The sequence below is a fragment of the Cervus canadensis genome, chromosome 19 (assembly GCF_019320065.1).
Source record: "Cervus canadensis isolate Bull #8, Minnesota chromosome 19, ASM1932006v1, whole genome shotgun sequence".
Classification (NCBI taxonomy): domain Eukaryota; kingdom Metazoa; phylum Chordata; class Mammalia; order Artiodactyla; family Cervidae; genus Cervus; species Cervus canadensis.
This window is the reverse complement of record NC_057404.1, coordinates 39,345,852-39,372,613: the sequence shown is the minus strand read 5'-3', so window position 1 is coordinate 39,372,613 and position 26,762 is coordinate 39,345,852. Positions and strand designations below refer to the sequence as shown.

Genomic DNA, 26,762 nt, shown 5'->3' with positions numbered 1-26,762 from the left:
AAACATTAAAGACCATAAATTGTGTTCTATTAATACTTTAGCAATATTTCTCTAACCCCATGTAGCCCTCCTAGCGTTTACTTCATTGAACCAGAAAACTACAATTTCAAGATAACAATAAAAGCAACAACAATAACTATTGCTTATTAAGTATTTGCTGTGTAACAGGCTCTAAGAACACTTAGACCTCACATGAGGGTTAGAATTTAGCACAACCAAGGAAGGCTAAAGACAGAGTGAAATCAAAGATCTCAGATTTGTTTTCTTAAAAAAGGGATAATATTTTGAATTGATTATAAGGGTTTCTCTTTTAATCCTCACAACAACCCTATGAGTTTGCTAAGAGGCTTTGGATATTGCACAGATCAACTTCAATGTTCTATAAATCCTCCCTGAATCCATTGTACAGATTAAGAAACACAGTCATTTCCCCCTCTGGTGTCATGGTTTATGAAATGAAATAAGCAATGCACTGAATGTAAATGTATTAATAAGAGCTCAGGAGCAATGGTACATATTGGATAAAAAAAGAAAACTGGCTGGCAAAACAAGTAATAAATATTCAACACTCTAAATCACAAATGCACAAGACACCAGTATTTCCTATAACAACACATTAAAACATCATATTGTCTTTGTTTTTTACAATATCGCTGGTAGTTTGAATTTGCACTTTATATAAGCAGTGATATTATAAACACTATGTTTATATATGAGGAAGCATGGAACTTAAATATTAGTGTATGCATCAGATGAATATACTGTTGCCATTCATTACTGCTATTTCTCTTTTTTGTGGGAAGACAGATGAGTAAATTATAGTCATAAAGCAAGCATGCTTAAGTTAAAGTCCTTGCTTATGATTTTGGTAGCTTGTTATAGTACACTCGTGTATGAAAGTTAATCAATTATTTAATCAGTTAGATTTTCTCTTCATATACAATGGTTATTTCCAGTAAGCCCCCTCCCTATCTTTATAATATTAACTAGAAAGGATATGACAAAATGGTAATGAAATAAACTTCATCACTGTATCTGGTAAACACCTGAGGTACCCCAATATGATCAGCTTTCAGTTGTAAATAATTAAGTGTATTCACAACAGTAAAAACTCTAACACACTAAGTGTGTTATCTTGTGACAAGACTATTGTGGCACTTATTAATAGTTTTTCCTAATTCTGTTCTATAGTTCCTTTGGAAAAATCAGCTCTGTTTCATTTAACCCTGAAAACATGCAAACCAGAGACAGAATGGATTTTTTACCTTTTTAAGTCGATTTTTAAAAGACAATCTCCACTCATTATCCCAGGAACTGTGTTCTATGTCAGTAATTTCTTATGTTCTATAATTTCTGAAAGCAAGGCCCTTTTAGCTAAAAAATTACATTATTCATCTTTCATACATAAGTAAATTATTTTCTGTGGTAAAATCCCCAAGGACTTGGCAAAATTTCAGTTACTCAGGTGAGCTGAGAGTAGCTGCTACTTTCTATAAGGTTCAATAATCTTTCTGGCCCTTTGGGAGTACTTCATTTAAGCATGCGTGCTCAGTGACTCAGCGTCTTGATTCTTTGCAAACCCACGGACTATAACCCTGCAGGCTCCTCTGTCCATGGAGTTCTCCAGACAAGAATACTGGAGTGAGTTGCTATTTCCTCCTCCAGGGAATCTTCTCCACCCAGGGATCTCTAACCAGAGTCTCTTGCTTGGCAGGCAGATTCTATACCACTGAGCCAGTTGAGAAGCCCTATGCCTAAATACACTAAGGAAACTGAAATGGGTCGTTTCTTTACTTCACTAGTATAGGTTCACATCACCTTTTATATCAATCCTAATTACTCTCCTTAGAAGCAGGTGAGCCTTATTAGCACTGCCACCCAGATAAGGAGGGTGGTGTCCTGACCCTACCCCCAGCTGCCAGGCAGCTGCCGTCCCCGACTTGACCATCCATTGGTCCTGACCACACTTGCCACTGCAAGTGCTTGGCTTAAACGGGCTTGTCTATTTGGCCCTTTTCTATTGCTGAAGTCGAAGTGGAAATCTGCCTATCAGCGTCTCCTTCCTTGGCTCCCTGACCTTCAGGCAGCACAGCTGCCTGAGCCGAGTTAAAAATGGACTGTCGAGCTGGCTTTAATTTCTGCTGCTCTGCCTCCCACTGATCTGTTTGTCATACCTTCCCTATCCCTTCTGCTGTTGTTTTACTGCAGAAGAGTTTTTAACCTGGACAGCTGAAACTGCTTCTCAAGGCCCTAACCTACAGATCCTTGTAGGTTACAGGACTGGGAGCCAAAGGTAGCACCTCCTACTTGTAGAAAGTCTTCTCCCTGAAGCAGCCCCTCCCTTTCCTCTCCTGACCCACCACCCACCTCTCCTGACCCACTTGTCTTTGGGAAAGCTCACTCTGACCAGATCATCTCCTACTGACACAGCAGAGAGTGAACAGGCAGGCTTAGGCGCTGTGGAAGAACACAGAACGTGTAGCTTCTTGCTGATGGGATGTGCCAGGGTGTTGACCCTGCCCGGCTCCTCTGTTCCACTGCGCGCTCAGGTTCAGAACAGGACATCAAGCTTCACAGGGATATAAAACACTGTGTCTTCATTCCCCCAAACCCCTCAAGACTGCCCATGCCCAGGTTCCTTCCCATAATGGGGCTGGCCAGGAACTTCGCTCCCTGCGAACCACAACTGCTCCCAGAAACCTAGCCAGGTAGTGGAAGCAGCAAAAATCCCACTAATTTTTTTTTTTTTAATTGCAGGAAGGGCAGAAGAACTAAACAGACATTTCTCCAAAGAAGACAGACAGATGGCTAATAAACACATGAAAAGGTGCTCAACAACATTCATTATTAGAGAAATGCAAATCAAAACTACAATGAAGTATCACCTCACACTGGTTTGAATGGTCACCATCAAAAAAATATACAAACAATAATCCGGGAGAGGGTGTGAAGAAAAGGAAACCCTCTTGCATTGTTCGAGGGAATGTAAATTGATACAGCCACTCTGGAGATTCTGTTTAAAAAAAAAAAACAACTAGGAATAAAGCTACCAACTAAAGGTTTTGTTTAGTGTCTTGGCAAACTCCCCTTCATTCAAGCTGCTGGAGCTCTGGAGCCAGGTCTAATTAGAAGAGTAACAGGCTCACCCTTCTCCCGGAGAAAAAGCATTAGTCATAGATGAAACGCTAGGAAGGTGCAGATAAGACCCCAGGCTGGGGAGCCTCGGATGCGGGAAGCCAAGCTAGAGCTGACCGCGTGCGGGAAAGGATGGTACAGAAGCCTTGGGACGCGACGCAGAGTAGAATTAACTCCGTCAGAGGCCAGCACGAAGTGCATACATGATGCCCGTTGAATAGCTAAACATATTTAAGCAAAGTGTTCGGCATGTCAGAGCAAAGACTCGGGTCACGGTCATAGACAAAGGTCAGAAAGCTTCCCGCTTCCCCGGGACAGAACCTCACCAAGGCCATCAGGAGCGTGAGTGTGTGTGCACACGCTGGGGAGAGGGGTCGCACCAAAGAATCCAGGTTGGTGGCGGAGGCGAGCGATCAGTTTGGGGCGAGTCGTGCACCCAGGATTGCACTCGTGGTGACCCGTGGCCCACCCAAGAAACAACAGGTGTCAACCCTGCCGCAAACATTTCCTTAACTCCCAGCGGCTCGCCTGGGGCGGCTGGAAGTGTGCGGGCGGAGATGCAACCGGACCCCGGGGAGGCGGGGCGCGGGCCCGGGGCGGGGCGGTGCAGGTGGGCGGGCCGGGGCCGGGTGAGGAGGCCGGACTATAAAGTGCTCGCCGCCCCCGCGGCGATGCTGCTTAGTGGAGCCTGAACCGGCCGGGCGGGGGGTGAGCAAGGTGCCGGTGGCTGCTTGGGCCTGCAGGTCGCTGAGCCCCCGAGGGAGGGGCTTCCTGAAGACCGGCCGGCCTCGGTTTACCCGCTGCTGGACCAGCGAGCGCGTCCGCCCCGGCGCACCCCCAGCAAGTGAGGCCGGGGGCTGCCTGGGTGGGAGGAATCGGGGCGGGGGCCTCCGCTCCTCTGGGCTCAGGGGTGAGCTCCGCGGGGCGCGTCGGTTCCGAGTTTTGCAAACTTTGAGTTAGTTGAAGATTGTGGCTGTTAGTTGGCGTCTTTGCTCCCGGGGTTTTGTGAACCTGAGTTGCAGAGGCCGATTCCACCCCTTTGGAAAATGAATGCCTGGCCTTGTTCGCTCCGGGGACGCTGGGCATTTTAGGAGCTCCTGCACGTCTTGCTTGCTTTTGCAGATCTGTCCTTCTTGCCTCCTTTTTCTAGCGCCCCGGAAAGGCCGTTCCGCCCCGCGAGGGAAACAGAGCCGTTGACCATGGTTGCAACTGGCAGTTTGAGCAGTAAGAACCCGGCTAGCATTTCAGAGTTGCTGGACCATGGCTTCCACCCGGGAAGCCTACTAAATGGTGAGTTTCCCAACCGCCTACCTCTCTTCCCTCCAAAGGCCGCATTCCCTGGATGGATTAAGATTGGCGGGCATGCCGTGTCGACCCTGTCCTTGAATTTTAGAGATGCGGTAAAATCCATCTTTAAGAGATGCTTTAAAACAGCATCGTCTGTCTGTGATAGTGAGAATCAAAAGAAGCAAAAAATAAAATCCCAAGGGCTACCTGATCTAGTCTGTGGCTGATAGACTCCTTGGGATTAAAAACTATACAGGTCCCTACCCTACATGATTATGAAATTATGGTGAATTTTAAGTATACAGTTATGTGTGTTTTGACAAATGTATTCACCTGTGTAACCAGTACCATCACCTTCTGCCCCCAAAGCCCCACATACCCATTTGCTTACCCACTTTCCCTCTCCCCTGTCTCCAGGGAAACACTGATCTCCTTTTTGTCATTATAGATTACTTTTACCTCTAGGACTACATGCAGATGGATCCTATAATATGTACTCTTTGTATCTGGTTTCTTTCCCACAGCCTAATGATTTTGAGATCTTTTCCATGCTGTTGATTTATCAGTATGTGTTCCTTTTTGTTGCTGAGTAGTATTCTATTTGTGGATATACCCATTATTTCATTTTTTTTAATGCCAAAGGGCAGCTTTAAAACTGCAGTGATGCTGGACATATTGTTTTGTAATTTTAAACAACTGTTTCTAAATTAACATGCTGTGCTGCCACTAAGGATCTGTGTGGACATAGATCAATTGCTTAATATCGCCGGGCCTTCCTCATTTAGAAGGTGAAGTGGTTGATGATCTAATTTTATAGGCCAAAGCTCTAAAATTCTCTGTCTTCAACATAGATTTAAAAAAAAAAGAGCCTTATAATTTGGAGCGCATTTGTTTTATTTATTAAACACACACACACAGTGATCTAAGTGTGTAAGTGATGAAGTAGCCAACATAGGTGCAGTAGGCTTCAGGCAGGGAGCCCACAGGGCATCTGCCTGTGACCTGCTCAGTTGACTGTGTGTGTGGTGTGGCATCCTGCCAAGGGGTAGGATTAATTTGGAAGGTAGGTGACCAAATGCAGAGCTATCTCTTTTCCTTTGAGCAAATCTAATTTTGTTTTCCTAGGACTATTTTGTTTTGCTTGGCTCCAAAAAAAAACCACCCAGCCAGTTATAAATATCCTTGCGAACCTCAGAAGTCTTCTCTGTGGGCAATTTTTAATCAAAGAGGTTGAAGCTAAAATTGGGATCCACAGGTCATTCCAGTAAAGACTTTTAAAGAAAATACAAACTTAATTGATGTTTAATATAGCTCATCATCAAGGTCATTTTAAGTTCATCACTAAAGAATAATAGCAAAAAAAACTGTTTTACAATAATGAATGAATTCTTAGAGTTAGAAGGTAACAATCCTGAGTCCAAAAATATTACTAACATTTTTAGTCCAAACCTAATGCATAGTCTCTATAAAAGAAAACTTGAAAACCCCCATAAGCAAATCAGGGAGCAAGAAAGAAAAGAAGGTCACTAGTATTCTAAAATAGCCAAGAATAGATTTGGTTGCATAGTCTTTAAGATTGTGTGTGTGTATACACATATAAATTTATTGAAAAATGGTTATAGCCTACCTACCCTATTTATCAAAACCTTTATTTCATAGATGAACTTTCAGTCTCAGGTCAATTGATTTGCTTTATTACAAAGAAAGTTAACAGCAAAGTGGGATCAGATGACTTCCAAACAAATATTAAAACAAGTAGATCTGATAGATAGAAATAAACAGTGTTGCCAAATCTGGGTGTATTTTTCCTGCTCCTGGGTTTGTTTTTGTTAGTTTTAATCTTAAACTTCCATTTCCCACAGATTTTGACTACTGGGATTATGTTGTTCCTGAGCCCAACCTCAGTGAGGTGGTATTTGAGGAGACAGCTTGCCAGAGTTTGGTGAAAATGCTGGAGAATTGTCTGTCCAAATCTAAGCACACCAAACTTGGCTGCTCCAGAGTCCTTGTTCCTGAGAAACTGACCCAGAGGATTGCTCAAGACGTCCTGAGACTTTCCTCCACAGAGCCCTGCGGTCTGCGGGGCTGTGTTATGCACGTGAACTTGGAAATTGAAAATGTATGTAAAAAGCTGGATAGGATTGTGTGTGATTCGAGCGTGGTGCCCACCTTTGAGCTCACCCTTGTGTTTAAGCAGGAGACCTGCTCATGGACGAGCTTCAGGGATTTTTTCTTTAGCCGAGGTCGCTTCTCCTCTGGCCTCAGGCGAACTCTGATCCTGAGCTCAGGATTCCGACTTGTTAAGAAAAAGCTTTACTCCTTGATTGGCACAACAGTCATTGAAGAGTGCTAAAAGGGAAGCACTTGAAAGAGTCCTTTTTATGATTGGATAATAAAAACTTCACAGCCGCCCAAAGTCATTGTAGTTTGCCTTGCCTGCTCTCCGCAAGGCACACCAAACTGAATTCATCTTCCTGTGTTTCATATTCACAGCCACCCCAACTGAAGGGCTTATTTGGGGCTGTTGAGAAATGACCAGCGAGAGAGTACATTGTCTGCATTTACCACAGTTTTTATAAAATGGAATGGGATAGCATAAGGAAAGAAAAGCCGCAGTACATGTTAGTTTTTTATGTGACTCCACAAGTTTTCCAGGTAGTATTGCTAATAGACTGTAGAAACCCACCTTGCCTAGTTTGATTTTTATATGGCTTTTTTTCTATAAGTTTTCAGTGTGATCCTCTCAATCACAGAATCTTAAATGAATGCTGTTTAGCCCATCGAAATTTCCAAAAGCTCATACTACCCATTTCCTGCCCCTACTCAAATTTGAAGAGTTCTTATACGGGAGGATAGAATTAATTAAGTGGGTGAGCTTAATTAGATCCTAACCTCATGCAAAAGTGAATACAGAATCTTGCATTGAGAACAGAGTTACAAACTTCTGTTTCTTTGCATCCTCTCCATTCTTCTGTTTCAAAGAGGTGGCAAAAACTTGAGCTACCATTTCAGTAACCACAGTATTGTTTTAAATAATATGGTACAATACATGATCAGTTTTTCTAGTTTATACGTATTTAATTTTATCTTTAAACTAGAAAAATGGAAAATGCTGGGTTTTTTGCATGTAGTTGATTACTCTTCTATTGAGTGAATGGTGAGTGTATACAAGGATAAGTGAGTTCGGGTTCCTTTCTTATTCACTTGATAATCTAGCTTCATTTTACTTTTACATATACTTAATTTCAGATATCACTGTCTCACCATATCATCTCATCCTTGACCTTTCCTGGGATCTGAAGGAAACTTCCTTAACCTGAAAATTCAAAGATAGCTGCACACCACCACTTTTAATTTTTGAGATGGGCCTATTTACAAGGTCTCCTTTGGCTATGGATATCTGGTCTATGGGCTTCCCAGGTGGTACTAGTGGTAAAGAACCCACCTGCCAATGCATAAGACATAAAAGACTTGAGTTTGATCCCTGGGTTGGGAAGATCCCCTGGAGGAGGGCATGGCAACCCACTCCAGTATTCTTGCCTGGAGAATCCCATGGACAGAAGAGCCTGGCAGCCTACAGTTCATGGGGTCACACAGAATTGGACATGACGGTAGTGACTTAATGCACACACACATCTGGTTTATAGTATAGACTAGAGTATGAAAATTGTGATCTAGATAACCAGTACATGCACACCCAGATTTCTTCATCCTTGGACACCTGTCCCTAGGGAACAATAAAGGCCTTTATTTTTTTCTCTTGTTCCAACTAGCTAGATCTTTATCTTTTGATGTTAAGGGGAAAGCATAGCCTCCACTTTATAATGTTCGTTCAGGAAGGCCTTCACATCCTTGCTGTCGGTCATGGATAAGGAGCTTATTTAGGTCTCCTGCCCAAGCTCTTGGCAGGACTTTACATACCTGAGGCCAGCACTGTAGGGACCATGGCTTCATCCTAGTGTAATTCAAAAGCAGGTGTGATCCTGTTTCTAATCCCATAAATGATCTAAAATTTCACTATTCAAATCAGCAAGTGTTCTAACAAATGGAACTCTTCAAGTGCTTGGAAAGATACGGCAAAGCCAATCTTACCAGACTGGGCCAAGATCAGTTGAGTTGGTATTGCATGTCTATTATTGCCTAGGGCTCTGAAGGTCATTGTGATTCTGTGGGTGAGGAATCTGGCCTGCATGTAGAATTGTTGTCCTTTTCCCACTAACAGTTGTCTTTGACTCTTGTCTTTTATACTCACAAAATAGTGATGGCTTTATAGAGACCCTTAAATTAATATTCCTGTTAAAGGAAATTAAGTTTGTCAATTTTGACAATAAAGCAGCATATATTTTTAATTCTCTTGTCCACTTTGTCTTTTCTGAGTTATGCAATGATCACCTTAAAATATATTTGGCAGCATTTGAGGGAAGCTTTTAGAACAATTATTTATCTCCATTTTGACAAAGGCTATTTGTACCCTTCATTATAACATTCTAGTTGTAAATTGCATGTGCTTATGTATCAAAGAGTTGTTCACTTCATAGTTTTTCAAATACAATAATACTTTTCATGGAAGACATTAATAATTTAAGCTCCTTTGGCAACTGTCTTCAAAAAAAAAACTCACTGTGTATAGGCTTTTTCTGTAGTTTTCCTAATAGCCAGATACAAATACATCAGATGGTAAGGCCAGTATGTATTTTAATTTTTACCAGAATATCCTATTAGAGCAACACATCTTTCTAATTCCACAATTATTCATCAATTTGAATTTTTAATCTTGCCCACCTATCTTTTCTGTCTCCTCAAATATATGTCATTACTTCGGATTTTTCACACTACATAACCCACATTTAATAAGACTTGCTACATCTAGGCTGCCTAACTGTTCGAGGTGCTTTACATAAACTATTTCATTTACTCCTCACATCAGCCCTATGGAATGAGATCATTATCATCTTCATTTTATGGCTAAATGAGCAGACACAGAGAGGTTAAATAACTTGCCCAGCATCACCAAGTTATGCAAGAGAGCCAAGGTACAAAACCAAGCTGCTGTGGGGGGACTTCTCTGGTGGTCCAGTGGCTGGTCAGGGAGCTGGATCCCATGTGTCACAGCTAAGAGTTTGAAAGTCCCAACTGAAAGATCCCGCAGGCTATAACTAGAGATGATTCTGTGTGCCACAATTAAGATGAATTGCAGACAAGTAAGTATAAAAAAAAGCTGGTTTCAGAAGCTGTGCTCACGATGCTGCCTCCAAATGCTCTAGGCAGCATAGATATCTGTATCACTGAAGGACTATAAAAACAACATCAGAAACATTTGCCCTTAAGTTCAAGGAATTCTTAATGTGATTTCTTTTCAGGTAGAAAAGAATGAGGAAACTCTTGACAGTATTCACCATTCATTGGAACAGCTATGCCTAGAATAAAAATCCTAAATATTTGAAAGACATGCGTTTCAGTCCTGGCACCTCCACACCTGTTTTTTGTAGTTGACCTGGTTACTTTCTCACTTCCCTTCATGCACTTGGGTCTCAATTGTCTGCATGTGTTTAAACAAGTGATAATAAAAACAAACGTCCAAGGCAAACTAGTAGCAGATGAGGAGGGAGAGATACACGAAGATGCATTGGGAGGAGTTCAAAATCCCAGACTCCTGCCTAGACTCTGTCGTTGATTATGGACTCGAAGTGCCCTACTGGGTCCTACACACGTGCCACAAACTCGAGATGAGAGAGACTGTGAAGGATCTTGTGAGAAACTTGGGGCCAGGTGTGGAAATCATGTATATAACTTCTGTCTACATCCCCTATAGAACTCAGTCATATGGCCTCATTCAGTTGCAAGAGGGGCTGAGAAATGTGGTAGCACAGTATGCCCAGAAGGAAATAGGCTTGAACTGAAAACAGAATTTCTGCTACACAGAAAATGACGAGTTAGTCTCTAAAACAATAGCCCAGATGCAGACCTACACATATGTATTTACAAAGTTGATTTATAACAGAGTTGTCACTTTAGATCAATGAGCAAATAAATGATGCTGTATTCCAGTAAGGGGAGCTATAATAATTATCTGCATGAAAAAAAATGAAATTGAATGCATGCACGACATGCATGAAAATCAATTCCAGGTTGATTAAATAATTAAATGTGAAAGGGAAACTTTTAGGTGACAATATATTTTTTATGATTTTAAAGTAGAAAAGGATTTCTTAAGATGCAAAGAAATCGTTCAAACTTTTTGTCTATCACATAACACTAAAAAAGAATAAAAATATAAGTCATGAATTGAAAGTATCTTGATACTATACATGTAACTGAAAAGAGGTAGTAGCCAGAATGTTAAGAATTATTTCAAAGAAATTAGAAAAACAAAAACTACTCAAAAAAAAAAAGAAAGTGTCTGCAAAAGCTTGAATGGAAAACCTAAGTGGTAATAAACATGAAAAGATGCTTAACCTAATTAGTAAATAGGGAAATCCAACTTAAAAGCACAATGAGAAAAAAAGCGCAAGACACCAATGTATACACATCCATATTGATTCAAAAAAAGAGTTGTTAAACTCTGAAAATTCCAATCTTGGTGAAGATAAAAGGAAAAAAACCTATTTCAACATGCCAATATCTATGCAGCCTGGCATTATTTTGTAAAGCTGAAGATAAACATTTTATGATTTAGCAATTCTATTTTTAGTTATCAAACCTAGATCAGTGTTCTTCAAAATTTTTTTGCTTGTGGTATATCTAAAAGAATTTTGGAAAAGTACACCCTTCGCTATATTTTTCTAATTGCCATCCAAAATTTTTATCCTAAGTTTAAAAAGTTGCAAATAATACATGTTTGTTATGTGGTGAATATGATCTTTTTAAATGAAAGATTACATCACCTTGTTGAATGTTTCCAATGGAATGTAAATAGCATGGTAATTTAAAACTCACCAACTATTTAGAAAACACTAAATTATTTATTTCAACAGAATAAAAATTTTCAGTTACTTTTTCTTTTTTTTCCTGTATCTTCTTAAAGTCTACTTTTTAAACTGAATTTTACCTTCATATATTTTAGACTTGTGGGTCTTTTATTAATATTTCTTCTTAAAATATAAACAGGATTATAATTTTAAATTACAATTTTTTAAATTTCCTGTGACCTTAAGTCTTTAAATGTTGATATATGATTGAGTTAACCTTACATAGTAATAGTACACAATAAAAAACAACATTGAATATGTTTTGAATTATCTAAATACTATTAAGCAAAAAATAATATTATCTCTCTGTGAAATGAATTTTTTTCCACCCTGAACTTGGAATTTTTATTCAATTTTGTGTTCCACCTTTTATTATGAACATCTTTCTTCTTACAATGAATGATCATTGTATAAAGATCACTTTTGATGACTAACTAATATTCTATCTATTTGAGTTACCATAATTAGCCTAATAATTTGCAATTGTTGGATTTCTAAATTTTTCCTTTTCTTACATGTTTTTATTTAAGTATAATTGATGTACCATATTATATATTACAGATGTACAATATAATCACAATTTTTAAAGTTTATATTTCATTTATAGTTATTTTAAAATATTGTCTATAGTCCCAGTGCTCTACAACATACCTTTGTGGCTTATTTTATACGTATTAGTTTATACTTTTTAATCTCCTACCTCTATATTGCCCCTCCTCCTTATCTGTCTCCACCGGGAACTACTAAGTAGTTTGTTCTCTATATTTGTGAGTCTGTTTCATTTTTTGTTATATTCACTAATTTGTTATATTTTTTAGATTCCACATATAATGATATCATATAGTATTTGCTTTTCTGTAACTTATTTCACTTATCATAACGTCCTCCAAGTCCATCCACGTTGCTGCAAATGACTAAATTTCATTCTTTTTTATGGTTGAGTAGTATTCCATTGTGTGTATCTATCTATCTAACTATCTACACCACATCTTCATTATCCATTCATCTGTGGATGGACATATAGATTGTTTCCATGTGCATGCATGAATGCTAAGTTGCTTCATTCCTGTCCAACTCTTTGTGACCCCATGGACTGCAGCGTGCCAGGCTCCTCTGTCAGTGGGGTTTCTCCAGGCAAGAATACTAGAGTGGGTTGCCATGCTCTCCTCCAGGAGATCCTCCCGACCCAGGGATAGAACCCACAACTCTTAAACATCTCCTGCATTGACAGGTGGGTTCTTTACCACTAGCGCTGCCTGAGAAACCCTGCTTCCATATCTAGGCAATTATAGATAATTCCATTAGGAACATTGAGGTGCATGTATCTTTTTGAATCACTATTCTTATTTTATTTAGATATATACCCAGGTTCAGTTCAGTTCAGTTCAGTTGTTCAGTCGTGTCCGACTCTTTGTGACCCCATGAACCATAGCATGCCAGGCTTCCCTGTCCATCACCAACACCTGGAGTCCACCCAAACCCATATCCATCAAGTCAGTGATGCCATCCAACCATCTCATCCTCTGTCGTCCCCTTCTCCTCCTGCCCTCAATCTTTCCCAGCATCAGGGTCTTTTCAAATGAGTTAGCTCTTCACATCAGGTGGCCAAAGTATTGGAGTTTCAGCTTCAACATCAGCGCTTCCAATGAACACCCAGGACTGATCTCCTTTAGGGTGGACTGGTTGGATCTCCTTGCAGTCCAAGGGACTCTCAAGAGTCTTCTCCAACACCACAGGTCAAAAGCATCAGTTCTTTGGCACTCAGCTTTCTTTATAGTCCAACTCTCACATCCATACATGACCACTGGAAAAACCATAGCCTTGACTAGATGGAACTTTGTTGGCAAAGTAATGTCTCTGCTTTTTAATATGCTGTCTAGGTTGGTCATAACTTTCCTTCCAAGGAGTAAGCATCTTTTAATTTCATGGCTGCAATCACCATCTGCAGTGATTTTGGAGCCCCCCCACAAAAAAGTCTGTCACTGTTTCCATTGTTTCCCCATCTATTTGCCATGAAGTGATGGGACCAGATGCCATGATCTTAATTTTCTGAATGTTGAACTTTAAGCCAACTTTTTCACTCTCCTCTTTCACATTCATCAAGAGGCTCTTTAGTTCTTCTTCACTTTCTGCCATAAGGGTGGTGTCATCTGCATATCTGAGGTGATTGATATTTCTCCCGGCAATCTTGATTCCAGCTGTGCATCTTCCAGCCCAGCATTTCTCATGATGTATTCTGCATATAAGTTAAAAAAGCCGGTGACAACATACAACCTTCACGTACTCCTTTTCCTATTTGGAACCAGTCTGTTGTTCCATGTCCAGTTCCAACTGTTGCTTCCTGACCTGCATATATGTTTCTCAAGAGGCAGGTCAGGTGGTCTGGCATTCCCATCTCTTTGAGAATTTTCCACAGTTTATTGTGATCCACACAGTCAAAGGCTTTGGCATAGTCAATAAAGCAGAAATAGATGTTTTTCTGGAACTCTCTTGCTTTTTTGATGATCCAGCAGATGTTGGCAATGTGGTCTCCGGTTCCTCTACCTTTTCTAAAACTATCTGGAAGTTCACGGTTCATGTATTGCTGAAGCCTGGCTTGGAGAATTTTAAGCATTACTTTACTAGTGTGTGAGATGAGTGCAATTGTGCGGTAGTTTGAGCATTCTTTGGCATTGCCTTTCTTTGGGATTGGAATGAAAACTGACCTTTTCCAGTCCTGTGGTCACTGCTGAGTTTTCCATATTCGCTGGCATATTGAGTGCAGCACTTTCACAGCGTCATCTTTCAGGATTTGAAATAGCTCAACTGGAATTCCATCACCTCTGCTAGCTTTGCTCATAGTGATGCTTTCTAAGGCCCACTTGACTTCACATTCCAGGATGTCTGGCTCTAGGTGAGTGATCACACCATCGTGATTATTTGGGTCCTGAAGATCTTTTTTGTACAGTTCTTCCGTGTATTCTTGCCACCTCATCTTAATATCTTCTTTTTCTGTTAGGTCCCTACCATTTCTGTCCTTAATTGAGCCCATCTTTTCATGAAATGTTCCCTTGGTGTCTCTAATTTTCTTGAAGAGATCTCTAGTCTTTCCCATTCTATTGTTTTCCTCTATTTCTTTGCATTGATCACCGAGGAAGTCTTTCTTATCTCTCCTTGCTATTCTTTGGAACTCTGCATTCAAATGGGAATATCTTTCCTTTTCTCCTTTGCTTTTTGCTTCTCTTCTTTTCATAGCTATTTGTAAGCCCTCCTCAGACAGCCATTTTGCTTTTTTGCATTTCTTTTTCTTGGGGATGGTCTTGATCCCTGTTTCCTATACAATGTCACAAACCTCCATCCTTAGTTCATCAGGCACTCTATCAGATCTAGTCCCTTAAATCTATTTCTCACTTCCACTGTGTAGTCATAAGGGATTCGATTTAGGTCATACCTGAGTGGTCTACTGGTTTTCTCCACTTTCTTCTATTTCAGTCTGAATTTGGCAATAAGGAGTTCATGATCTGAACCACAGTCAACTCCCAGTCTTGTTTTTGCTGACTGTATAGAGCTTCTCCATCTTTGGCTGCAAAGAATAATATCAATCTGATTTTGGTGTTGACCATCTGACGATGTCCATGTGTAGAGTCTTCTTTTGTGTTGTTAGAAGAGGGTGTTTGCTATGACCAGTGCATTCACTTGGCAGAACTCTATTAGCCTTTGCTCTGCTTCATTGTGTATCCAAGGCCAAATTTGCCTGTTACTCCAGGTGTTTCTTGACTTCCTGCTTTTGCATTCCAGTCCCCATATACCCAGGAGTGTGGTAAAGAATCTGCTTGCAATGAAGGAGACCCTGATTTGATCCCTGAGTCAGGAAGATCCCCTGGAGAAGGGAGAGGCTACCCACTCCAGTATTCTTGCCTGGAGAATCCCACCAGAATAACAGAACTTCTTACCTAGATGTAATAGTTACCATAACAAATACCACAGGCTGGGTGGCTTGAGCAACAGAAACCTACTTCCTCACAGCTCTGGAGGCTACAAGTGTGAGACCAAGGTGCGGGCAGTGTTGCTTTTTCTTGAAGCTTCTCTCCTTGGCTTATGGATGGCAGCATTCTCCTTTGGTCTTCACATCATTTTCCTCTGTATTGTTTGTGTAATCTCCTCTTCTCATAAGGAGGACAGTCATATTGGATTAGGACTCACCCTAAAGACCTCCTTTTAACTTGATTATCTCTGTATAAACTCTGTCTCCAAATATAGTCACAGTACTAAGGTACAAGGCATTAGGATTTCAACATATGGATTTGGGGGGTACACAATTTCACTCATTATACCAGACACTCAAATAATTAGCTTTCTCAGCACTATCCTAGAGCAGTGGTTCCAACTGTCCTATTGTTTGGTACCTCAGAGGTTATTATACTCCTGAATAAAGCATTATAGTAAGATGGGCCAATAGTGGGCAGCATGTCTTTTGTGTGAGCATGTCTTTTGCGAAGCGAAAAGGGGAAGTGAGCAAGTCAGACCTGCATCTCAGGCAAGCTCTCAGGGAGATTAATTTTAGTAAAGAGCATACATAGAAGTAAAGGCTTTGGAAATTGGTCACCCTAAAACTGTGTTTCATACACCTCAGGGAAAACATTTTATTTATCCCTGTACTCACTGCCCAGTTGTAAGACTGCTTTCAACTCTCTTACCCATGTGCCAAGAGACTGACAGTTTACCATCACACTGTTTGGAAGAATAATGTGGAAACAACACAAATGTCCATCAGTTATAGAATGGATACATGAATTGTGCTGTACTCATAAACTGAAGGTGATAACAGTGAAAACGAATGGAATTTAAATCATAAAGGATTTAGATGAATCTTTAGGATATAATACTGAATGCAATAGGAAATTATAAAAGAATAAATAGGTTATTTTTGTTTACTTAATGATGTAAAAACACAGAAAACTAAAATGTTTAGAGATACCAATGTATGTGGTTTATCTATTTTAAAAACCCAGGGTTTCATAAGCATAAATTTCAGGAGAGTAGATATATCTGAAGGAATAAGACTGTAAATGGAAATAATGAGGGGCTCACAGAAAACATCAACAGTGCTAGTAGAGATAGTACAAAAGATATATAAAATATATGTAAAGCATAAGGAGTCAGAATTCACAATATATGCATGCTTACCTCCAACTTTTATAGAAAGATCTCAGCTATCACCTTTAATTTTTTCTGTGAGTCCCTCATTATTTCCACTTACTTTCTTGTCACTTCAGATGTATCCACTCTCCTGAAATTTGTGCTCATGAATTCCTGGGTTTCTTAAATAGATAAACCACATGTATTGGTATCTCTAAACATCTTAGGCATGCATATATTGTTGAATCCTAACTCTTTATGCTTTACATGTGCTTTATACATCTCTTTCTGTACTTAATAATAAATAAAACATTTAAAAATTTTTAAAGGGTATGGGCAATTTAAAATTTAAGCAAAATTCAAAACTATGTCTCTACTTTAGAATTTTCTATACTTCCAACAAGTATACTTTCACTGAACCAGCTCTAAGAGACATGAAAATCTGAGAATTTGTTTGGACCATTAATTTTTCCTAGTATAAATACCTTGAGCAAACTGCAGCAATTATTATAGGCAGCATTCAATTTTTCTCAGCAGTAGTTTTGTTTGGTAGTTTTTGTTTTGTTTCCTCTACAGAACTACAGGTTCTGTAGTCATAAGGCTTGATTTGGAGAAGGCAATGACATCCCACTCTGGTATTTCTTGCCTGAAAAATCCCATGGACAGAGGAGCCTGGTCAGCTATAGTCCATGGGGGTCACAAAGAGTCAGACAAGACTGAGTGACTAAGTGCAAGGTTAATGAAAACAGTGTAAAATGCAAAAGTCATTACTATTTGACCATGGATTACATATTATTAGTCTTGTGATACATTTACTTTTGCAGAGAATAATATAAAATGATGTTTATTGCCTGAACACACAATATGTGAAAAAATATGACAGAGCATGCTGAAGAATGCAGACTATTTGAAAGAGGCTGCTGAGGAACTTGACCATCTGGATAACTAAGTTCTGACCTTATTTCTAGAACTGATATTTAGGTCAAGTTATTTACATAATAATACTAGTTAGTGATTTTCAAATATATATTTAAAAAAACTTAATGGATCCATTCAAAACACGCTGAAGAAAATGTAAAGGCAGACAGATCAAATCTCAAATCAAAAAAGCTCATTTGGCTTGGCTGGGAAAAAAATGAGAGACGTTTTATAAACTTGTTTCAAGGCTAAAATCCAGACTAAAGCCACTTGGAAGGTGTATAAAACACAACTTTGCAATGTTCTGTCAGCAATGGAATAAAGATAATCAGTCAACTCTTACTGTGTTTCAGAGAATTCTCTAGGTAACTACCACATAAATCAAATAGAACTTGCTGTAATAGGCACTGTGGAATATGAAAGAAGCAGTAGCAGCAGCAATGCAGACAAGTTGTAACATGAAAGGAAGAGCTCTAAAGGGTCTAAGATGAACCCTACGTTAGAGGTAACATATTAGCCTGCCATAGTTTCAGGGATACTTGTAGACGGCACAAGATTCCCGGGATAGAGACAAAGGATTTTATTGTATTAGCCTGTGACAATTTCATGGTTGCTTATGGAAGACTTCTGGGAAGAGACTTCTCAGGCAGCATGGGAATCAGCATATTTGCATCAGTCCTCTCATCCCTGCCAAGGCCGGTAGTATCAGTGGTGTTGAAACCAAAGGATGCCTATTCATGGTGTTACAGGAGTGGAATCCTGAGCTTAGGGAACCCAAATCTTTTATAATGGATATGCCTGCCCTTTGCTCCAGAAGAATATACTACCTATCTCCCTCTGTTGATCACTATACAGACATCCTCGAAAAGACAGTTCAGAGCAGAGGGCAATCACTACCTCACTTATAAGAGATGGAGAGACATAAACAACCCACAGAGAATTGTCTCCCAACAGCCAGTGTTAATACTTGCCATTTGTTGCTAAAAATCAAGCACAACAGGACTTCCCTGGTTGTCCAGTGGATAAGAGTCTACCTGCCAATGAAGGGGATATGAGTTCGACCCCCAGTCCAGGAAGATTCCACGTGCCACAGAGCACCTAAAGCCTGTGTACCACAATTACAGACCATGAGTCACAGTAAGAGACGCCACCACAATGAGAAGCCTGTGCACCCACAGCTAGAGAGGGCAGCAACAAAGACCCGGGGCAGCCAAAAGTAAATACACAAAAATCATTTAAAATCCCTGAAAACATCACCAAAAAAAAAAAAAAAAGAAGAAAAAAAAGTCCAGCACAGTAAACAAATGACTTTTCTTCCCTGATTATAACATATGTACCAAATAACATAGCCTCAAACATTAAGTACAAATTCATAAAATTAGAAAGTTGAGGAGTGTATAAGCATAGTGAATAATGTTAATATACTTCTGTCAACAATTGAGATCAATCCCAAAGAGAATTAAAGAAGTAAAAGATGGAATGACATCACACATACTATATTTAGTAACCATGCATAGAACTATAAACCCTCAACTTATATAGATTACTTTCATGTCTACAGAAAATATATCCTCAAATTTACCACACTTAAATTAACAAAGACTATTGTGTGAAATAAATAATAAAAGCATGAAAACAACCATAACACTTCCATACATTTGGAAATTTAAATACAAATACAAACACTTATGTCAAGAAAATTTTATAAACTTAGAATTTAATGATAATGAAATTGTTGCACAGCAAAACACCTAGGATGCAGTTAAGACAGTATATAAAAATATATTTTTTATATTTATATAAGAAATATTTATATATCTTAAATTTATATAAGGAAAGAAAAAAAATGAAAAATGTTTTTGGAAATGAATGAGATATGAGAAAATTATTAAGGAGCATCTCAAATGAATTATTGATCAAAAACCTAAAGATAAATAAATAAGTTTGAAAACTGCTAAAACCTAGTACACAGGTTTTTTTAAATAATTCTCTATATTTTTCATTGTGCTTTAATACTTTATGTATTTTTAAAAGGATCAATATTTGTGAGAGAATTTATTCAAGGGAGAGCATTGCACATAGAAAGAAAGAGGCAGCAGCAGGAGTTTTGAATCATTTTGAGCAACTTTAAGGCAGACTTGCATTTTTATCTTCATCAATTTTCAGTAACTATTTATAAAATAGATTAGTAACTATTTATAAAAACTCAATAGATTATTTATAAAATAGTTTTATAAATAGCTATTTATAAAATAGATTATAAATTAGATTAGAATGAATTTGAAAAAAAATATGGCCCAGAATGCAGAGGCCTTTCAGATGTCACACTAAGAAAGGCAGTTTCCACACAGTTGAGCTATTTCATGTTTATAAGCAGTGAGGTACTATTATAATGTAGAACTTGGGGGAAATCAATCAGAAAACATTGCATATAATAAAGAGGCAGGAGGCAAGAGATCAGTGAAGAACTGAAATAGCTGAGGTGGGAGGCAAGAAGAGTCTAAACTAGATGAGAAACAACTGATGTATATTAAATATAATAATGATGGTGATGGTAACTAGCTCAAGAGTCATTGCAAAGAGAAATAATCAGTGGCTGGGTATAAGGAAGAGAACTGTGGTACTGGAGAAGACTCTTGAGAGTCCCTTGGACAGCAAGGAGATCAAGCTAGTCAATCCCAAAGGAAATCAACCCTAAATATTCATTGGAAGGACTGATGCTGAGGCTGAAGCTCCAGTAATTTGGCCACCTGATGCAAAGAGTCAACTCATTGGAAAAGATTCTGATGCTGGGAAAGATTGAGGGCCTGAAGAGAAGGGGACAACAGAGGATGAGATGGTTGGTTGCATCACTGACTCAATGAACATGAATTTGAGCAAACTCCAGGATATAATGAAGGGCAGGGAAGCCTGCTATTTTGCAGTCCATTGGGTCGGAAGGAGTCAAATACAACTGAGTGACTGAACAATGATAAGGAAGAGAAAAAGGAGGGCATTGGTAAACTTACTATATTCCGGATTTTACACTGCTTGTTTAATGCAGAAGTTCATCCAGATAGATATGAGAGAACTTACAGAAGCTTCCATGAGATGAGATGACCACACACCTTACATCTGGCATCATTTCTGCTTTAATAACTACTTTAGGTGGAGTTCCCTGGAATAGACTCTGAGATGGAGATTCGCAAGCAGAAGGTTTATGCCCTGTGATCAACAACCTAGCGGAGAGAAGGAAACAAAACTGAGCAAAGGAGATACTTGAACTGTTGACACGGTTTCACAAAAAAGGCCTCCCCTGAACTCCCAGAGTTAGATGCCCTTCCGAGTTATTTCCCCAGGGGAATCAGGGTCTCGCTTTATCCTCACCCTCACTGACCAGGCTTTAGAAACAAGCTGCCGAGGACAGGTGTGTGTGTGATTTTGGGCCGGGCAGCACTCATCAGTTGAGGCAATTCCTGAGGTTTGACATTCCCCACAGTTGGGGAGATGCTGGCCTCAGATGTCAAGAGGGGGTCTGGGGGTACATTGCAGCATCTACCCCAGTCTATCACTCATGCCACTCAGATTCATGTGTGTGAAATAATAAATTCTGGGTCCAGCTCTCGCATGATTCCATTTGGACTCTTCCTATGGAAACTGACAAAGGTGAGTGGGATAAACAACAGCGCTGCCACTGCAGGTGGTCTCAAAGCCACAGCGGAGCATCATTCCCTTGTCTGCCACCATTCTAGACTCTCCACTTCCTCTTTATCACCTCTGCTGGTCAGCTGACTTGCTAAAGGGGTGACCCAGACCCCCATGGTTAGAGAGTAGTTCTCACCCTATATATCAAGTCATCAATATATTCTGCCAACTACCAAATGTGTCCATTGGAATTACACATGTGGGGACCAAGGAAATGACCATGGGGTATACCCATGAGTCCAGCAGACACACAGTGAGCTGGAGCTGGACCAGGACTCTACTTATTACTTGGAGGTTATGATGATGCTTGAATTCGAGGTCATCAATGTCAACTCGGACCTCAAGTTTGACACACCTTGAAATGATGTATTCTCCATTTTCTGTTGTACAAATACCCAAATAAATGGCTGTAGGTCACTTTGGGGAAAGACTGAGGGGGCAGGAGGATCATCAATTTTGTATACACTTGGCATGGGTTTACCATCAACTTTTCTCCAGGAACTTTGAACTCTCCTTCAGTAAATGGGTTCTAGATTAGAAACTGGCTTAGTTTTGAAAACTGAATGGAGGACTGTGACTTTTTATTGGAATGGCTGCCTCCAAGAATGGCTTTGGGTGAGGGCAATGTAAGGAGAGAGGTTGGCCACCCACACTCTGAGCAGCCAGGGGAGTGAGCGTCCCAAACCTGGATGCTGCAATGGGGTATGGAATCCACGACAACAACCAGTTCTTTTAGGGCGTATGTAGAAAGGAGGAGCTAAGAAATAAAATTTCAGTTGAAATGATGGAAAAAAGAGAAATCTAAAACTCTTTTAAACTCTAAATGATCAAACTTCCTGTTGAACTTAAAGCTGTGTCAGTCTCTGAGGATAACTCACATATACTGTTATCACACTCAGCTCGAATAATTCTGATATACCAAACACAAGTGGAACTAATACATTGTGCATCTATAATTAAACTAAGGAAGTGTTTACCAGTGAAAAACTCTTTGCTGTAGTCTTGTGTATTTGTAGTAGGTGGACAGAACAGCTGCAAAGTTCTGACCTGACTCACTAAAAATGGCACAAGAAAAACTCCCTAAATGGCAGTGTTAGCTCTCAAAACTTCTGAATGCCTCAAGCTTCTGCACTTGGGATCTTAGATATGCTGAAAAACAACCAAATCATAAGAAATTCTCCAGTGTGAAGGGGCCCAGTTGAGGTAAAGGCCCAGAATAATATTGTATACAGCCATCCCAGATGGTTTCTTCCAGTTCATGTGGGGACAATAAGTACTTTATTGCTGGAGTTACCAACATATTGGTGTGCACTACAAGAGACCTGCGCTTCCCTGGAGGCTCAGCTGGTAAAGAATCCATCTGTAACGTGGGAGACCTGGATTCGATCCCTGGGTCGGGAAGATCCCCTGGAGAAGGGGATGACTACCCACTCCATTATTCTTGCCTGGAGAATTCCATGGGCAGAAGAGCCTGGCGGGCTATAGTCCATGGGGTCACAAAGAGTCGGACATGACCGAGTGACTAAGGATGGGAGCCCAAATTCAAGGCTGCTCTTGATGCAAAGCCCTGCAAAGTGTTGCTTCAGCTCTTCATGATAATCAACCCAAACTGACTGCTGAACATTCAAATCCTCCCATCGATGAACATGTAAATAACTGGAAGGAGTAGAGTGTTATTAATATAAAACAACTATTTCTTATTACTGATTGATTGGTATATATTGGGTTTCTCTTTAATAAGCAGAGAAACTAACAATAAGTCCAGCTGAATGTTGATATAAACTATGGGATTTCTGGTTTCCGAGGTATAACTAAGAAGAATAATGAACAAGGCTTTTATGGAAGAAAATTGCTGGATGTTAAGCATTGCCATTATGGGTTGGTTTATCTTTATTACTCTGAGTTTACAGAATATTACACAAACTACACAGTTTACAACAAATCTTTTATGACAGGCTTATAATGTGTCTTTTCTGTACTTTAGCTCAAGCAGGAAAAGTAAACAAAATAAAATTCCCACTTTAAAATATTCAGGACTAGACCAAGAAAGCAAGCCAAAAACTAACACAAACTAATAAACAACAACAACCTCTAAATGTAAGGTACTTTTCTGCTTAAAAGCATATAAAGCTTCTATTGACAAGCACCCTTTTCCCCACCATCTATACCCTGTCCTTCATCTGAGCCTCCATCTTCACAAGATTTGCACATAGCATTTGTAAAGCAGTATAAAAATTCACTTAGCCTGCCTGCATCATTTAAAGAGAAAGCTTTTAGTATTACCTCATATTTGATAATTCATGTATTATAATAGAAATAGAGCAGGTCCTTTGGGCAGGCTGCTTGGGTTCATCATTGGTGTGAGTGGCTAAAATGAAGTTTGAGAAGACTTGCCTTGAAAGGAACACTGCGAATAAAACCAGACATAGTGAAGGATCCCAAGGACCAGGACAATTTAAATCACGAAAGTGATATAGTTGCCATTAATTATTTTTAAATGGGTCTTTAACTGAAGGCAATACTGTGTTAATGTTGGGAGGAGGAGAAAGCGTGACTATTCTGTGCCCCCTTAGGGCACAAAGCTTCCCTAACTTGTATAACATAAGAATCACCCGAGTCACCTGTTAACAGATTGCCAGAACCATCCCTCCTGGAGATTCTGAATCAGATCTGAGGTGGATTCTGAAAGCTGCATACTTAACAAGACTCTCTGGGATTTGATATGACTGAGCAAGAGAAGGAATTACCCTTGCTTCTTCTCTAGCCCAACATAGTATTCCTAAGAAACCTCCTTTTTTGCTGAATAGCACTCTAGAAATAACAGTTTACAGAAAAATAAGACTTAAGGAAGGCCATGCGAAACCTGTGTAATGTTGTAACCAGGGCACTAACAAAAAAGTAACAATCCTAATTAAACAAAGAGAAAACTACAACACTAAAGAAAAACTACAGTAAATACAAGAGTCTCTCATTTTAAAAATGTAAGAGCTAGCTTAATGAAAAGTACATAAAGAAGGATTAGACTGCCAAATAATGGCCATGAGGATGAACACTATAAAACAATATCAGAGAACCAAGCATCTTGTACTTTGAAGACAGAGCATGTGGTCAGATCAATTCTAGAGGAAGCCCAAGAGAGAAAGGGGTCTGACGCACAGCATTATACTCTTCTGTTGCTTGATACCTCTCTTTGTGTCAGGATAACTTGCATTCAGTTTTGTTTTATACCCAAACCAAATTCCACGTTATACTGAGATCTTCACCCTATGTGTTGTGTGCCTAACTGTATCTGACTCTTTTGCCACCACGTGGACTATAGCCCACCAGGCTCTTCTGTCCATGGGATTTGCCAGGCAAGAATACTTGAGCAGTAAAAAAATTCACTTTTTACTCCAAGGGATCTTCCCAACCCCAGGATCAAACCTGCATCATCTCTTGAGTCTCCTGCATTACCATGTGGATTCTTTACCACTAGCACCACCTGGGAAGCACCTACTTAACAATAACTTCTTCAGTCCTCTACCCTTCTATTCAAGGTCTAGGAAAGCCCACACACTAGCTGCAAAGGAGGCTGGAAAATACAACATCTGGCATCTCTTTCAGGTTCTATAGTCGAGGGTGGAGAGGAGTCCTAACATAGAAAGAGGATTCAGATGCTGAAAGGAAAAATGGAAAGTCATATCCTTTAAAGATATTAATTTTATAGCAGTAAAAACGGCAATTTTATCAGATAACTTGACAATTAAGTTATCATACAACTAAAGACTCAAAGGATGGGATTCATATATTAGCACGGTTTTGAAAGAATGATTTAGGGACTTGGGAAATTCTTATCACTATTTCCTGTTATTATATCTCTATTTACTGTATATTGACAAAGAGTTTCCCAGGTGGCTCAAGTAGTAAAGGATCTGTCTGCCAATACAGGAGATGCAGGTTCACTCCCTGGGTCAGGAAGATCCCACAGAGAAGGAAATGGCAACCCACTCCAATATTCTTGCCTGGAAAATTTCATGGACAGAGGAGCCTAGGGGGCTACAGTCCATGGGGTCACAAAGAGTTGGACATGACTGAGCAACTGAGCATGCACATATTTACAAATAAAAAAGACTAGAAGGATACACACTAAAGTGTTATTTGTATTTACTCTCTAGCTTATGAAATTATAGGTAATTTTTATTTTCCAAATAATTCTTAATGATCAAAAAGCAATAAATGCATTTTTTAAAGTGGAATTTACTTGAACCTCCAACAAACAATACCTAACAGAGGCTAGGTTGTAAAACAAAGCTTAAAAAAAAAAAGAATAAAATAATCATAAACACAATCCTGTCAGGATTTTTTTTATAAAATAGTAACTTAAATAAATGCATAATGAAATTATTACATGTTTCTTTCATTGCATATGCTGTAAATGATCATTGCCATTGATCATTCTTGATAAATTCACCTCTTATCAATTGCTCTCAAAAACAAAGACATCTAGGGCCTGATTTTTTAAACTTAGAGTTGCCAACTATTTAAAGATTGCAACAAGTCCTTTCATCTTATCCTGCACAGCCATCTGAGGCTTAGTGTAAAGGCTTAGCTGAGATTTTTAAGGCCTGGCTGGGAATTACTCAGTTCCTACTTCCCAACGATGACTGTCATGATAAGAAGTGTCATTTGAACACTTCTTTTGTGTGGCCTACTGTACTAGATATTTTATATATGTTGTTTGTTAATCTTCACAATTCAATAAGTAAGGAACAATTTCTCCATTTTGCTAAGCATAAACTTCAAAGTGAAGGCACTCAGTCGTGTCTGACTCTTTGCGACCCCATGGACTGTAGCCTACCAGCGTCCTCTGTCCACGGGATTTTCTAGGCAAGAATACTGGAGTGGGGTGCCATTTCCTTCTCCAATAAACCTCAAAGAGATATATAATTTGTTCAAAGTCTTACAACCATGAAGTTGTAGAATCCAGATGCAAACCATGTGAGCTTGAAGTTTAGCAGGGCCAGGCCAACATGAGGCATTAAATGCTGGAAAGTCAAGTCAAATCAGGTCAAGGTTCTAATGTAGAGGCAACCAAGTACAAACCAAATTGTACAGTCAGAGTAGATGGTGATTTCAGAGCCTAGAAGTAACATGGGATGAAAAGAGGAGGAGAGCAAGGCAGGACAGAAATGAGCAATAAGACTTCTTTGGCCATTGCATGGATGCCCAAGAGAACTGGCCACTGTCTTTGCAAGCTGATAAAGAGATGGTGTGAAGCAGAGGAGAGATAAGGCTGGCTGCAGGCCAGACAGGGGAAGAGAGTAGATCATGGTCTCTACTAAAGTGGGGATTTTTCACAGTCCAGTTCCAGTCTGTGAAGGAATATTAATTGGTATTAAAGACCTAAGGGACCTAGGCAGGGCCATAGGAAGGAAGATGTACACATCCTGAAGCTAACCCCCTGGGTCTGAATCTCTATTTTATTACCAGTTAATTGTGTGTTCATGGTTGGGTTTCTTGTGCTCAGTTTCTTTGTCTCTAATAAAGAAGGCTAGTACTTCACAGAGTTATTGAGAGTATTTCATGACAATATACATAAAACAGTGCTTGGAACTGTGCACAGTGCAAACTCAGTATGTAGTCTGTACCACTGGATTTTAAGCATGACCTTTA

At 39.5% G+C, this 26,762-nt stretch overlaps 1 protein-coding gene across 1 annotated transcript; it reads left to right on the top strand.

Moving 5' to 3' along the window:
* The first annotated feature begins 3,795 nt into the window (after positions 1-3,795).
* Positions 3,796-8,771, top strand: DDIT4L (DNA damage inducible transcript 4 like). Its single transcript, XM_043438715.1, has 3 exons — positions 3,796-3,979; positions 4,286-4,425; positions 6,285-8,771. Exons 2-3 carry the CDS (start codon positions 4,335-4,337, stop codon positions 6,773-6,775), a joined length of 582 nt encoding a protein of 193 aa, XP_043294650.1. The 5' UTR covers positions 3,796-3,979; positions 4,286-4,334; the 3' UTR covers positions 6,776-8,771.
* Positions 8,772-26,762: the final 17,991 nt, after the last annotated feature.